Below are 14,170 nucleotides of genomic sequence, written 5' to 3'. Positions count from 1 at the left end.
GGTGTTGAAGCCTGCTGCGGTTGGCTAACGACGGGGATCTGGCCTCTCCTGCAGCCCACTGTGCCAAAACATGTTGTGCAAGGATGTCTGGGCCTCATATGGCAAAACTGGGTCAAGTAAATTATATTACATTCCCACTCATTTGTGATAGAGAGAGTGCACCTGGTACAACTGAGTCGTGTTAAACAAGCCTTGTCGATGTGCCAAAGGAGGGTGGAGGGTGGTGCCTTCCCAGAGAGCACTATAAAAATATAGGATTTGACTCCGCTCTTGTGTTACGTTGACATTAAAAAGCCATTTTAAAAGTAAAACCATCCAGGTCTGACGAACGCAGCTCTGTGTCAGACAAACCAACTCTCCTGAAACAAACGTATTACATTACCACTCATGTGTACTGGTCGTGTAAGCAGGTGTAAGGAGGAAGCCGATTGTCATCTGGTTGCCGAGTTGCGGAAAATACTACTAACATGGAACAGAACTGGTGAAAAGTAAGACTGAAGATTTAGATTTTCTTGGATCGCTGACAAGGTGGAAATATTGCTGAAGTAAGGTTTGCCAACGCTTTGCTACCTTACAACTACGTTTTGACTTCCTTACTCGAATTTTATCGTTTTTACGTCATAGAAATCAGTCTGGTTATGGGAAGTACAAAAAAAAAAAAATTACAACCATTTTCTGAAAGAGATTTTGATTATCAGGCATACAATTGTAAACTATCCAACCATTTAGACTTTACCACAAGCTACAAGATTGTAGAACAATGTTTTATGGTCCTGTAGAAGCCAAAGCTTCATATGATATCAACTGCGTTTACATAATTGTTTAATTTGCAATGTCAATGAGAAGTGCTACTACTCAGGCCTGGAACAAGGCTTGAAACTCTTTATTAAAGATTTTCTGAAATGTCAGGAAAATTAATGGGAAATTAATTTCTGCAGCCAGAGCCATTCTAAAAGTGGGTGGTCACCGTTGCACTCTATTGCTGGTTCTGCCCGTCCAGACTAAAACACAACCCCAGAGTTCTCAAACTATAACAGGGCCTTAACTTCCCCGTTTTAAGGGATCACAAACTCTGGAGTAGCGTGGATGACAGACGTGAACGTAGCAGAAGTGATGCATTTAGAAACTAGAAGGCATCAGTGTGGATGTTGGCTTTGCCCGCAGTGTGTCAAGATGGACTTTGGCTGCTGCAGCTGCGGGCTGGCACCACTGCAGGTGTAGCTTGCTGCTGCAGCAGGCCTGACACCACAGGGAATGAGAGAGGATACTGCAGGAAGAAAAGGTAGGAGGCACTGAGACACTATGGAAAGCTTGGCAACCCTCTTCTCCTCCCACAGCCCTTTTCCCCTCTTACAGAACCTGGCCATTAGAGCTTTAAAGCCCCTTAAAGAACAACACTGGGATTTTAAAACGCATTCCAAACGTAGAGCATTCACATCTACCTGGTACTGAAGGGAACATTCTGTACAGCCTCTATAGTACCAAGCCGCTCTGCATTTCTCCATCTTCTCTGTGTGGCCCACTTCCCTCAGATGACCTGGGATAAAGCAACTAATCTAGCTGCTGTTGCCAGGGGAGGAGCCTGCTCTGCTTCAGGCAAGTGACTGATTCTGAGGACATACAGAGTGATGGGATGGGGGAGGGGAGGCAAGCAGCGGTATAGAGGCTATGCATGAGGGGCAGAGAGGGGGGGGGAGCAAAGTGCTAAACCCAGCATCCACTGCACAAAAAAAACTGTTTCATGCCACAGGATCAGTTTATTTCCAGCAGGGGCATCATTGTTGCAGCCTTAACCCCCAAAAATGAGATGGAAAAAAATAAAATCATAAAATGTTTGCACTATTGTTGTGTTACAGTAGATAAATAAGCTCAAAGCTGAATAAACAGTGACTTTATTTGTGCAAAGTTCACATTGTGCAGCTTCCTAATGTTGCCTGACACAGGAATATGGAGTCAAATAATTTAGGTTGTACCACCATAGGGGTAACAAAAACATATAAGCCAATATTTCCGACAATGTCCATATTGAATTTATTTTTTCCAGTTCCAGTTTTGGGATGTAACAGAAATCAATACAATGTGCAGTGAGAGTGGAAATCAATATTCTTTTCTTCCTTTTTCCATATTAAACATTTATTTACAAGATGTGCAACAATGAACATAGAGGCATCTGTGCCTTTAACGTCGGGACTGTCACAATCAGTCAATCAAATTACTGCCCCCCAGGTATATATATATATATACTGTACTGCTCAACGGAGAAACCCAGAGCAGTGTAGGAGAGCAAAGTTCAGACAAGGACATTATAAATCTGTCCGCCTGAAGCCTTTAACTCACATGTTGATGCCCCGAGCAGGTTCAAATAAAATATAAGAAGCTATTGGAATTTGATAATTATCTGATACAGGAAATGTTAATTGACTCCTGAAGGAGTCAGTGAATGGCAGCGGTCCCCTGAAGTGCTGAATTTGCACAACAGGCCTCCAGCGTTCAGATCACAACATCATGTCTTCTCCTTGTCACTAGTGTTTACAGTGCCTGTGAAAGCTACTCAACCAAAATGAAGAATTGCTCTATCAAAAATCTTAATTACAAATACTGTGACACTATCGAAATTATACATTCTGAAAACATTTTAAAAAGGGAGAGTGTAGATTTATCTTGGACGCTACCAAACTCTTCCATATAAATGCGTTTACATTTTAAAACGCATCACTATTTCTACATTTACAGCTCCCGTCCACACTACTACCGAATTTTCAGAGAAATTTGGAAATGCCGCCGGCTCTGCTTTTGTTTGAATCTCAGGTGCTGTGTTTTAGTCTTGATGGGCAGAAACAGAGGAGTTTGGATACGATGACTCATTTGAACCCTGATTGGGTCTCACCAGTAACTCAACCACCAGCGGTGAGGGCAGAGTGTTGCTAACACTTACTGTCAGTAACAGTTCCACCTTGTCGTTGGTCTATGAAAAAAAATCCCTCATCCTAATTCTAACCACTGTTGTTTCTCATTCATAGTATTATTTGCAACTAAGCAACCATTTGCTGCATCCCGTTTATGTGCATGACCATTGTGCATTAATGGTCATTTGATGTGCACTTTCAGGTGTGTCGGTAAGGATGAAAACAGCTTTTAAAAGTTGTATGCATAGTGTAGATATGAGTCATATGCGTCTAATGCGGTATCCTTACAGGTGGATATACACAGTATTTGAGCGTGTTTGGCTGCATGCAGTGACTCACGCTGTAGACTGCAGCGACTCCAGGCTGTGTGGGGAAGATTCGATCGTCCAGTGACGGCTGAACCCGTGGGATTCTGAAAAGGTTACATTAAGGAAAACTCTCAAAGTAACTAGAAAAAACGAAAACAAGTTTCATTCTACAGATTAGTCTGAAGGCTTGACAGGTACGATTCTACACAGTCATGTCAGAGGCACTGATTAATCTACATGTTGCTGACTAAACCATTGTGAGAAGAGTTCACCTGGTATGTTTGAAAGTTTTCCGTTCAGCAAACGCTGATGTAACTCTGCTGATTGTCCGATTTTACATTAGTGTTTTTGATCAATGCGTTAGCTGATCCAGAGGGCTTTCCTAGAAACCCCAATAGCACAGCTAGTTGGGTTTCATGGATCCCCCCCCGACCCCCACCCCACCACCACCCCGCCCAAAATGCCCCATCTCGGAGAGTACACTATGTACCTTCACCATTTTGCAAGAGTTAAAGGGAAAAGCAGAAATGGATTTCTGGACTGCTTCAGGCAGGGGGACACAGAGTGCAGATTAGACAACTGCTCACGCCTTACATGGGAAGAACAAACTTTCCATACTAATTCCCTTTAGGTTGTAAACAATAATAGGTCAAATATAACTCTCCTGTCACAACACTGAATAAACCTGTAACACTCCAGGTTTCATTAAGTCTTAAAACTAAAGACAGTTTTCTTTGAGTCTTCAGAAACATTTAATAATGAGTCTCACATAAATCAGATGTTGTCCAAAGATGGAATGTGACATAAATAAGGAGGCCCTGTGGTTAATAACCTGCCGGAGCAGTTGTCTGTGACAGACAGACTCGCACACTGCTGGTCATATGTTTTAAGGGAAACCGAACGTCTGGCTTTCTTCCTTTCATCCAAATCAGGCCTCCCTTTCCCCTAAGTCCTCTTCTTTTACTCTGCTCTCGCCTGCGGGGCCGTCATCTCCCTTGGCCCCCTGCCAGCACCTCTACTTGTAACCGACAACACAAGAGGGAGAGAGGGGGGGGGGATAAAGAGTGAAAAGAATCATTTAAAAAGAGGGCCGTGATTCAAAAAAAAAAGCAGAAGCACAGCAGGAAACATTATCGGTTTCATCGCCAGGGAATTTGGAAAAACAACACGCCTATCCCCACACAGTAAATGTTGTACACTGGAATTAGGAGTAATTAGAGACTCAGACTCTCACATGGAAGTCGAGGGGAGAAGGGGCACAATAACAGTGAGCCAAGAGGAACATAGTGTTTACAACTTTTACTTTCATTTTGCCATGTTATGAGAAACTAAGAGAGGAGATTTCCACACATAATGTGACTCGTCAGAAAGGCGGCGTTTGCCCATGATTCACAGATTACCTGTCATGGTCTGAAAGCCACAATGCTGCTTATCCAAGCCACAAAGCACAAATGAAAAGAAAAGAAGTTGACAGTAATAGTTATTTGCATATATTTCACAACCCAGCCACATCTGGTGGGTGACAGAGAAAGAGAGAGGAGAGCGTGCGGCAGTTAGGCAACTTGATCCGTCTGCTCTACGTGACTGATAGTTGGCATGGGCAACTGTGTGGAGGACTGATAAACAGAGAGAAGGGAACAGGACGTGCACAGGTGAACCTGGGGTTTAACCTGCCAGAGCAACAGGTTCGCTTCCATGTGGAGTTCAGGGGTCATCATCAACAGCATCAAGGGCAGGAAAAGCAAACGATCAGTTACAATGAGAGACTTAAGGAGTTTAGCTACCCTTGTTATGACTGCAGCCAAATTGTAAAAACCTGAGATTAATTAAAAAGGCTCAAAAGCAGTATGTTGATTTCTGTCATCTCAGAAGACATGTAGTAATTGCAGAATATATATATTTTGGAGAATCCTGTTTTGAAACTCAATCAATGAGACGGAGAAGAAAATCTTTTTTACTCCATATTGACATAAACAAGGCACAGCAATAGACCTATTTAACTGCATAACTGATTGAGTCAAAGCTAAATCGTTCTACATGAAAAGGTGTTGCTTTGATATTAAAAGCTTTTTTCATTTTTGGCTACATAAATCCTTTGAGGGTTCATCATAGTTAGCTAGCATAAATACACCTCAAAGACACAAAAAGTGATTGATGCGATGCGTCATAAATATCTATGATTAGTTTTGGCAGTGCAGGATTGACGGCTGGCGGCGGTGGCAGTAAAGATATTGCTGGTATCTGATAACAGCTCCACTCCAGCGTCACATCCAGGTGATCACGCTGAGTCAACACAATTCCTGAGGTAAAACGTAATCTACGTCAGGCCGTCCGTGTGGGTGGCCAGGTGACCAGATGGTTGCTGACACTGCAGTCAAAATTCTTGCATCAGGCGCAACCATGAAAGTGGCTGACCGCACTAATTATAAATTAGTCATTAGTTTGATCTCCGTTAATTTTCTGCTTGAGGAGAGAGGGTAGGCACAATGTCAACTGAAAGATTTACGACAGGGACACTGCTGTCAGCGCGGCCGTATCTGCAACATCCAACTGGACAGAACTACACGAGTGGTTGAAGCTCTGAGAGGAAATGCAATGTTTAGATAATGGGAAATTAATGGGTGTATAATCCTAATCCAACAAGAATGGCACATACCACCAACAAAGTCCAACAGTCCCCTTATGAAACCACATTAAAATTCACTCGATCTGCAACAAATTGAACACACTCATATCAGTTCCCTCAAAATGTCTGATATATTTTGATCAAGATCCATGAATTATTCTCTGAGAAATCAAGGAAAACACACACTGTTTACTGTTAACAATGTAACGTCTAATGAAACGAGTCCAGCTCTGACCCTTCTTCCCTGAGGATATCATAAAGTAGCTTCGGGCCACTCCTCCCTGTCCCCCGTCCCCTTCCTGACCTGTAAGCCACATTTAGGAGGAAAAAGCTGCTGCGGCTCCTGCTTCATCATTAGCTTACTGTAAAGCCACTTAAGTTCTGAGGGGGAGAGGGGGAGAGAAAGGGGAAGACTGGAGAGGAGCTGCAGCCTTACAAGGAGCAGGGTGGGATCAGGAGGATGATACAGCTCAATAAACTAACTAAATACTGAAAAAAGTAATGGAGCACAGCTGTGTGGTTAATAACCTCATCCCTGTGAGATGAGGTGAGCTGATTTAGCTGCTCTGTAGACAAATGTCACCCACATTACACACAGGTTATTTCTTTGCAGCATCAAAAAGATAATAATAATAATAATAATAATAATAATAATAATGAAGGAACGCGCCATGTCTCATTTAAATGATGCCGTCTACCTGGAAATGTCACTGCAGAGGGTTCAGAGTTGAGGCACAGGAAGTGAGTGGAGACGACCCAGATGGTGCAGACACAATCCCTCCTTCCCCCTGCTGGCCTGCTGGCCACTCACTCCCCTTACTGACTCACTGGCCGCCTGCTGCTGCAGGGACTGCTCTTTCACCATAGTAATCACCATTAGTTGGTAGGTTGATGGTTTCAATTCTTCCAAACCAAATCTTAGGCAACAATAGTTCTGGATCTTTGCAGCTTCGACTGTATTTGCTTTTGGTGTTAAATTAAAAAAAGGGACAGAAAACTTGCACGTCTGAGGATATAAATGCAACAAAGTAAATAAATACCAAATAATATCATTACCACTATGAACACGTCTACACTTCCTGTGTGATGAATAATTGATTGAGGTGCAATATCGAGGACCAGCCGATACACACGCTTGACCAAATGAGATTCTTAGAAGTAAATCATGATGTTTCACCCTGTTTACATAGCATCAAACACAATTAAAAACAAACTTACCAGAAAAATTAACACTTAAACAAACATCAGTGTGATAACAACTACCTAAAATGACAGTCACATTTATTTGATATGGACATTGACTTTTTTGGTTTGGTCAATGTCCCAACTGCTCACATGGAGGAGGGGGGGGGGTTTATGACCTTTACTATAGCCAACCACCAGGGGGCAATCAAGATGATTAAGCTCCACTTCCTTGTCGTCCGTCCGTCCGTCAATGAGAATGACAAGGTAAAATCCTTATTAAATGTATCACTTAATAGACTTCAGGGACTAAAATCACTTAAATCACAATGAAGAGATGATTACATGAAGAAAATATTTTTTCTTAAATACTTAAAAGAATTGAATGTGGCCGCACAGAAGGGGCTTCACCTGTTAAACACAAGTTTATAATGTGATAAAGTCGAGTCTCCTCCAACTGAACTCAGAGAGACCATAACATTATTTTCTTTTACAAGAGACTTTCAACAGCATGTGTTCACATGTGTTACATTAGCAATCATTTCGCAAGATGCATGAAAAAAAAAATGTAAACTACAATCTTTGCTTCCTATCATTTAGTAACCAACCATGGTGGAATTTTTTTTTTTTGCAGTGGCAGTTATCTTCTGGGAAACTCTGTCGACACAACTGCCGGTGGAAATCTGAAGTGGTTGGATTGTGCTGTTGAACTGTTTGTGGGTGTTAGACACAGGTGATAATTTTATTAGGAGCCAAAATTACACTGCCAGAGAAATTAAACATAAATTATCACTAGGTTACTGGGTCATGGTTAAAGCAGCAGCGGCAATGAACTCAACAAACAGCACCACAAGGCAGGGCAATAAAAAATATGATCCAGCTGACAAAAAACACTTGCCAACAATGCCTATAAAAAAGTATTCAATTACTAACAAATACCAGGTTTCACCATGAAATACCCATTATAGTACCTAATGTATTATCATTAGCATGTACAACAAACACCTATGATAGTAGCATTAAGACAAAAATAAATAACCAACTACAGTGGGACTCAGTAGAGCACACACCTCCACCAAGGCCCAACAGTCCACTTAAATTCAATGAAAACAAACAAATGGACAGGGGTGAAAACATGACCTCTTGGAGGAGGTAACAAGGACCTGCACATGGTTAACTGCCTGAATGATGAATGCCTAAAATGACTTGCATGGCTAGCTGTCAACAGTTGTGACTTGGCAGATCTACCACACTTGCAACTGCCCTTGAACGAAACTATTCTTCTCTGCAGTATATTCTCACTGCAGGCTACATGCAAACTTGTATGGGTACATTTTTAAAGCAAAGCAAAAATTCTTGCTCTGACACAAGTTTTGGCGAAAGTTGTAACACTAGATGCTGTCAAGTGTCGAACTACACAAATACTCGGTCCTGTAAGAGCCGTTGAAGTTAAAATGTCCAATATCCTCATTTACTAAGTTGATTTGAAAAAAATTTCGAGAGTGAATACATACAAGTAATTCTAGACTGAAGTAATATATCCACAGTCGTGTGTATTAACATCACTTCAGATAAAACCACTGACAGTGTGCAGGATGTCTTCTTCAACAAGCCACTCCCTCTCTGTAAAGAACGGTCCTGCATGCTGGCTCACAACAACTCAGCAGTTTATTTATAACATCCCACAGAGAGTATACTCATGAGAATATCTTCTCATGCAGGCTGCACACACCTGTCCTGGAATATACAACTACTGCGCAGTGTGACCTCCCAGCTGGGTCCACACATGACGTTGCAACGCCTCAGAACTAGCTCTGGCTGACGATGCTTTCCTGGCTAACATTGGATTTCTCTTCTCTTTACAGGCACATGCTGTCGTTCTTTTTGTCTAAGCAGAAACACAAATCATGGGGGGAAAGAAGGGGGAAACATTTGCAAGGTTGAGGGACAGAAAAAGAAGTCTATTCAAAGAGTGATGAAAGTACTGTATCATGAAAGCTGATGGGTTGGAGGAGGGGGGGCACACAGAGAGGAGCAGGGGAAAGTGGGGAGAAAGCCTCAGTTTTCTCAGCTGGGCCAGCAGTGGGATGAGGTGAGCTATGGGGGGATGGAAGGAAATAAGGGAGGGCCAAAGCCGGCTGAGTGACCTGGGCCTTTGTTGGCAGATGGTGGGAAGCGCCACCTTGGCCTCTCACTCTGAATGTTAAGCAGTGCTGCCATTGTCTGGCAAGTGCAGCAGCAGACGCATGCGCTGGGCGTTTCTCTGGCAACCAGGAACAGAAACAAACTGCGACCCCCCCCCCCCCTCCTGTGCACTGCACTGCACACACACACACGCATCCCTCACAACCCCTGTGCATCTCAAGACGACATCCTCCAATGGGAATCCCCATGCACCAGAAGCCGTGGCCAGACAGAGTCACATTCTCCCACACTCCTGACCTCTGAGGTCTACGCAGTGAGAGGTCAGACAAGTGGTGACACTCAGACGGCCTGTTTTCATACAGAAATGAAAATCAAATATTGTCTAGTCAACTGCTGAGGTAAATATAACTGAGTGCATCAGGGTGATCTTACAAGAATATTCCCAGGACGAAACAGACTAGTTTAAAATGTTCATACATATTCAATCATTTGATGTTAGTATAATTTATTCTCCTGTTAACTCCCCACCTACTGAACAGATGATATAATGCGCGTATAAATCACACTTAATTATACTGAAAGACATTCCACATACAATATAATCAGCTGAAATAGCACAGCAAAGCAAGCAGAGACACCAGATATGCCACATAACTCAAACTTTACCTTTTCAACACATTTGCCAACACTAATAATGATTGATTTCATAGAATGAGGATTTATTGCAGGGTCACTTTGCTGGATTGAATTAAAGGTACATTTGACAGGTGTAACCAGTATGGCGTGTTTTGTCGGCTCCACCCGGTGCGTACAGCAGGAGATATCATATCAACCAAACAGAGAAATCAGGTATTCTGGATTGAATTTAATAGTCTTCATGATATTATCTAGATTCTGTCAAACTACGATGGACAAGTCAGGCTAAATCCTGTCTATCAATGGCATTTAAAGGCTATAGTAACTAAAATGACATTCAAAGAGCGCATACCTCCGCCAAGGCCCTAAAGCCCCCCCACATTTAAATTCACCTGATCAGGATTTTTTGATTTTGATCAGTCCCCTGAGTATGCCTGATTTTTTTCCCATAGAGATCACCAATGTTAAACGGAGTAAAAATAAAATTCCTGGATATGCACCAAAACCCAATGGGTTCTTCCTTGATTCATGCCACACCCTCTACAAAATGTCATAAATTGGTTGAGTAGTTTCTGCATATTCCCGCTAACTAACAAACAAATGCAGAAAATGGTGGAGGTAGAAATATTCTTATAAATTGACTTACTACTGTGCAACATAGATGTGATGGCTGTGTGCTACAGGTGCAACATGGTCAGACCGATCACTTCAGTAAATTGTTTTAATTAAGCAAGAGCGTTCACAGCAAACCAAAAAGCAAAGGGCTACGATTTCTCCTCCTTACAAACAGAAATACTTATTTACCATTAGTCTGTTTAATCGTTACACATCAATGCCTTTAACGAGACGTTCGTCTGATAAACGGAGAGGATGCTGTTATGCACTCAACTGGTAGGAACTTTCTTTAGATCACAGAGCTAAAAGTAGGTTAAGCAAATTCAAACAGTCATTTCAAAAAGGCTGAAGGAGTCAGAGGAGGACAAGGCACAACAAATACAGAGACCATTATCTCCTGTGTTGTTTGATTTACTCGTCTAAAGAGCGAGGGAGGGCTTTCATACTCCCCCCCCCCTGCCATAACCTGCAGCTTGCTTCCCTGCACAGGCGTCAGGGAAGACGGGGTGGACTGTGATCATGTGTGGCAGGAAATCAGGTTGAGACATCACACCCCCCCAAAAAAGCTAAGCCACCGCGGAAGCTGTCAGACACATCTCTGTGCCACTGACAGACAGGAGACGTGGACCTAATCCTCTCCCTCACACTGCTGCTGCTGCTGCCGCCGCCACCACGCTGTAAATAAAACAGGAGCTGAGGTGACATAACCAGTGACTTCATTCCACCGAAAGTAGGCTAGAGAGAGACACGCCGAGTCCATCTCTGAGTCAACTCGAAAGGTGAATGAATATTCCGGGGGCAGTGGGCAGCACGAAGCCCTGGGAAGAAACGCTGATGTAGTCATTCACTGCATGTGTGTATGTGTGTGTGTGTGGGGAGATGATAAAACAGTTATGATGCATCAGGAGGCATTTTTAACACGTTTATGAGCGGATGATGGTTTCCTGCACGCTTTATACTAAAGCAAACATAACTAAAGCTTATTAAACTACCCCGGTACTTTCTAATTGCGCCTCTACGTTAAGCTATGCGGGCCAGAGAGACTCTCCCCGGCCCAGGGACTGACAGGCCCGTCAAGGTGCACGGGAACACCCCCCCTCCACCCCCACCATCCCTCCAACGAGCTAATGTTGTGTGAAATGGGCGATTCCCACAAGCTGGGCCTTGTACGGGCGACCATTAGCCCCCATTAACAAGGGCCAGGTCATCACCCTGAAACGGACTGGGAGCCTTCCAGCTCTGCGGTGGTGACTTGTGCACTTGCTAGCCGCACAAATGTTAGCACCGGAGAGGCTAATGTACCTTGCTAGCCCACAGCGGTAAGTGAACAAAGCCGGCAGCCGGTGTGGAGAGCCACTTAGCTTCCCGGGGATGGAGCTAACCTGTGATAAAGGCTTGTTTTCTCGTTAGGCTCCAGGGGCACTCGCGTTTAAATTACAAATAAAACTACCGGGGGAGAAGTGTCGCGACAACTACCGACAGCCAGGCTGACATTTCCGTTAGCTTTGACACCCGGCTCGGTAAGCTAATGCTAGCACACTTAGCTAGCTAATTGTCCCCTCCCCTCCCCTCCCAGCTGCCCCCCGAACGAAACCATCATCCCCCGCATCCAACCGCTCAGATCCCCCCGCTAATAAAAAAAAAAAAAACTAGCAAAGTGGGGATACTCACATGGGGGGAGATGTTTGAAAGCACAAGCCATGGCCGCGTGAATGGATACTGAGGCGGCGGCACGGCGCCGGGCTGCGGAGCTTGTGGGGCTCCCGGCGGCAGAGACACGGAGGTCAGGGTAGCCCGCAGTTGGCTCGACGGAGAGGGGCCACTTCCAGGTCCGCTCACTGCGACAGCGGCTTGTTTGGGGACCACTTTCGGTGGCAAACTCATTGCAACAAAAAAAATATGAAAACAAATAAAAACAATAGCTCAATAAATACTGATAGGAGCGGCGGCTAGCCTGCAGGCATGGGGCAAGCGTAGCGGTGTGTCGAAGCAGGCCGCGGATCCCTTTAACGAAGCGGGACAGCGAAGCTCGGATAGCAACACAAACGTCTCTTTTCTCATGGAAAGTCGCGGCTCGGGTCAGCGGTGCTGCTCATGGGGACGGTGGGAGGTTTCGCCTCCCTTCGTCCGTCCGGAACCTCCGCGGATCCGGCTCGGTTCGTTTCTCTCACGGGTCGGGGGGGCGCAATAATCGCCGCGGTCTTCAGCCTCCGTCGGCGATCTACCTTCTCTTCTCGACGGGTCTGTTCTCCATCATTTTCCTTCTCGCACAGATGAGAGACTTCGCCAACATGGCGTTGCGGCCGCTTCCAGCAGTCCGGGCAGGACAGGACGACTCGGGAATCCTCGGCCAGCTCCGGAATCGCTCGGCTAATCAGCCAACAGCGCGGCTCGGTGGGCTCGATCCAATCGAATCCACCGCGGAGATTCAAAAACCGGGTTCACGCGCAAAATCCATTTTTTAAATATTTTTCTTTTTTTGGGTTGCATTTTAGTCCACAACGTAATTAAAAGAATGAACAAGTCCAGGCGGAAGGTTTAAAATAATAAATAATAATACACACAATAACTTTATGAAGCGAGAATCAAAGAAAAATATCAGTAAATAACTAAATATTGATATGTAATTATCATATGTTCAGGGGCTTTTACACGTTGTATTCAGTTATTTCCGAGAGGTTTGGTTAATGTCTGATTCTCTGCAGCAAACTATTGGACCATGGACCTGTGTGCACTGCGCCACCTACTGTCTGCTTGGTTGCTTTGCAGTTGCAAGTTTGCAGGAGGACCCCTGATTTGGTTAATTGATCCTTTGAGACCGGTAATTATCAGAATCTAGTCAAGACGCTTCTCCCCAATGAGATAAGATATGACAAGATAAAATGATCCTTTATTAATCCCACTATGGGGAAATTTGCAATATTACAGCCGCAAGAGTCAAAAAATAGGCATCAGTAAGTAATAAGTAACATGCAATACTTAAGTGTAAGGAAATATAAATGGGATAAAAACGTATATATACAGTGTACAAACAAGAGAAATATATGCAGTGTGAGGATATGTACATTGCACATGAACCTGAATTAATATTGCACAGTTTAGATAGTTAAACGAGAGTTAAAGTCCATAATGGGCGCATGTAGTTTTACTGGGAGCAGAGCTGCGTGTACAGTCTAACAGCTGCAGGAAGGAGGCTTTGAAATGTTCAAATCTCATGAAAAAGTTTTGCATTATTGAAATTTAGTTTTGAAGCCTTGCATAATGTTTTTAAAAAATTCAAATCTCTGCCAGCAGTTTTTTTTTTTATTATGTTTCTCCAGCACATTTCCACAGTTTCAGATTTGTCACTGTTCTCCCAGGGCAGCAGTTTGTTTTTCCAGGTAGATTATTAGGGCCCGAGCACCGACGGTGGGAGGCCCTCTTGAAATTGTAAGGATTATTCTTATTATAGTGACCCAAATGAATTGGCTTTTTGAGGGCTTTAACATGCTCAACTTCTTACCAAACTTTGCAGAAAATTAGAAAGTGGTTTAAATGTACTATTCTGGAGTAATTTGAAATGGGCGTGGCAAAATGGCTCAACAGCGCCCCTAGGTTTCCCTTTGATCGATCTTCACAAAAATCGTAGCCCAGGTGTATCGTGACCAGACAAACAAAAAAGTCTCAAGGGGCATTATGAAAAACGCAACAGGAAGCCCGCCATTTTGGCCATATTCCACATTTTTACTTTGACGAACTTGTCCCAGGGCTTT

At 43.7% G+C, this 14,170-nt stretch overlaps 1 protein-coding gene across 1 annotated transcript in view; it reads right to left on the bottom strand.

Annotated features, from left to right (window-relative positions):
- The window catches only part of eif4g3a (eukaryotic translation initiation factor 4 gamma, 3a), a 45,679-nt gene extending 33,377 nt beyond the window's left edge, over positions 1-12,302 (bottom strand). The window contains 2 exon segments of the mRNA XM_034586288.1: positions 3,246-3,318; positions 12,139-12,302. Of these exon segments, the coding sequence (XP_034442179.1) occupies positions 3,246-3,318; positions 12,139-12,302 (237 nt within the window).
- Positions 12,303-14,170: the final 1,868 nt, after the last annotated feature.

This window comes from Hippoglossus hippoglossus, chromosome 5 (genome assembly GCF_009819705.1).
Source record: "Hippoglossus hippoglossus isolate fHipHip1 chromosome 5, fHipHip1.pri, whole genome shotgun sequence".
NCBI classification, from domain to species: Eukaryota; Metazoa; Chordata; class Actinopteri; order Pleuronectiformes; family Pleuronectidae; genus Hippoglossus; species Hippoglossus hippoglossus.
The sequence above is the reverse complement of the archived record's forward strand: the minus strand, read 5'-3'. Positions and strand labels throughout refer to the sequence as shown.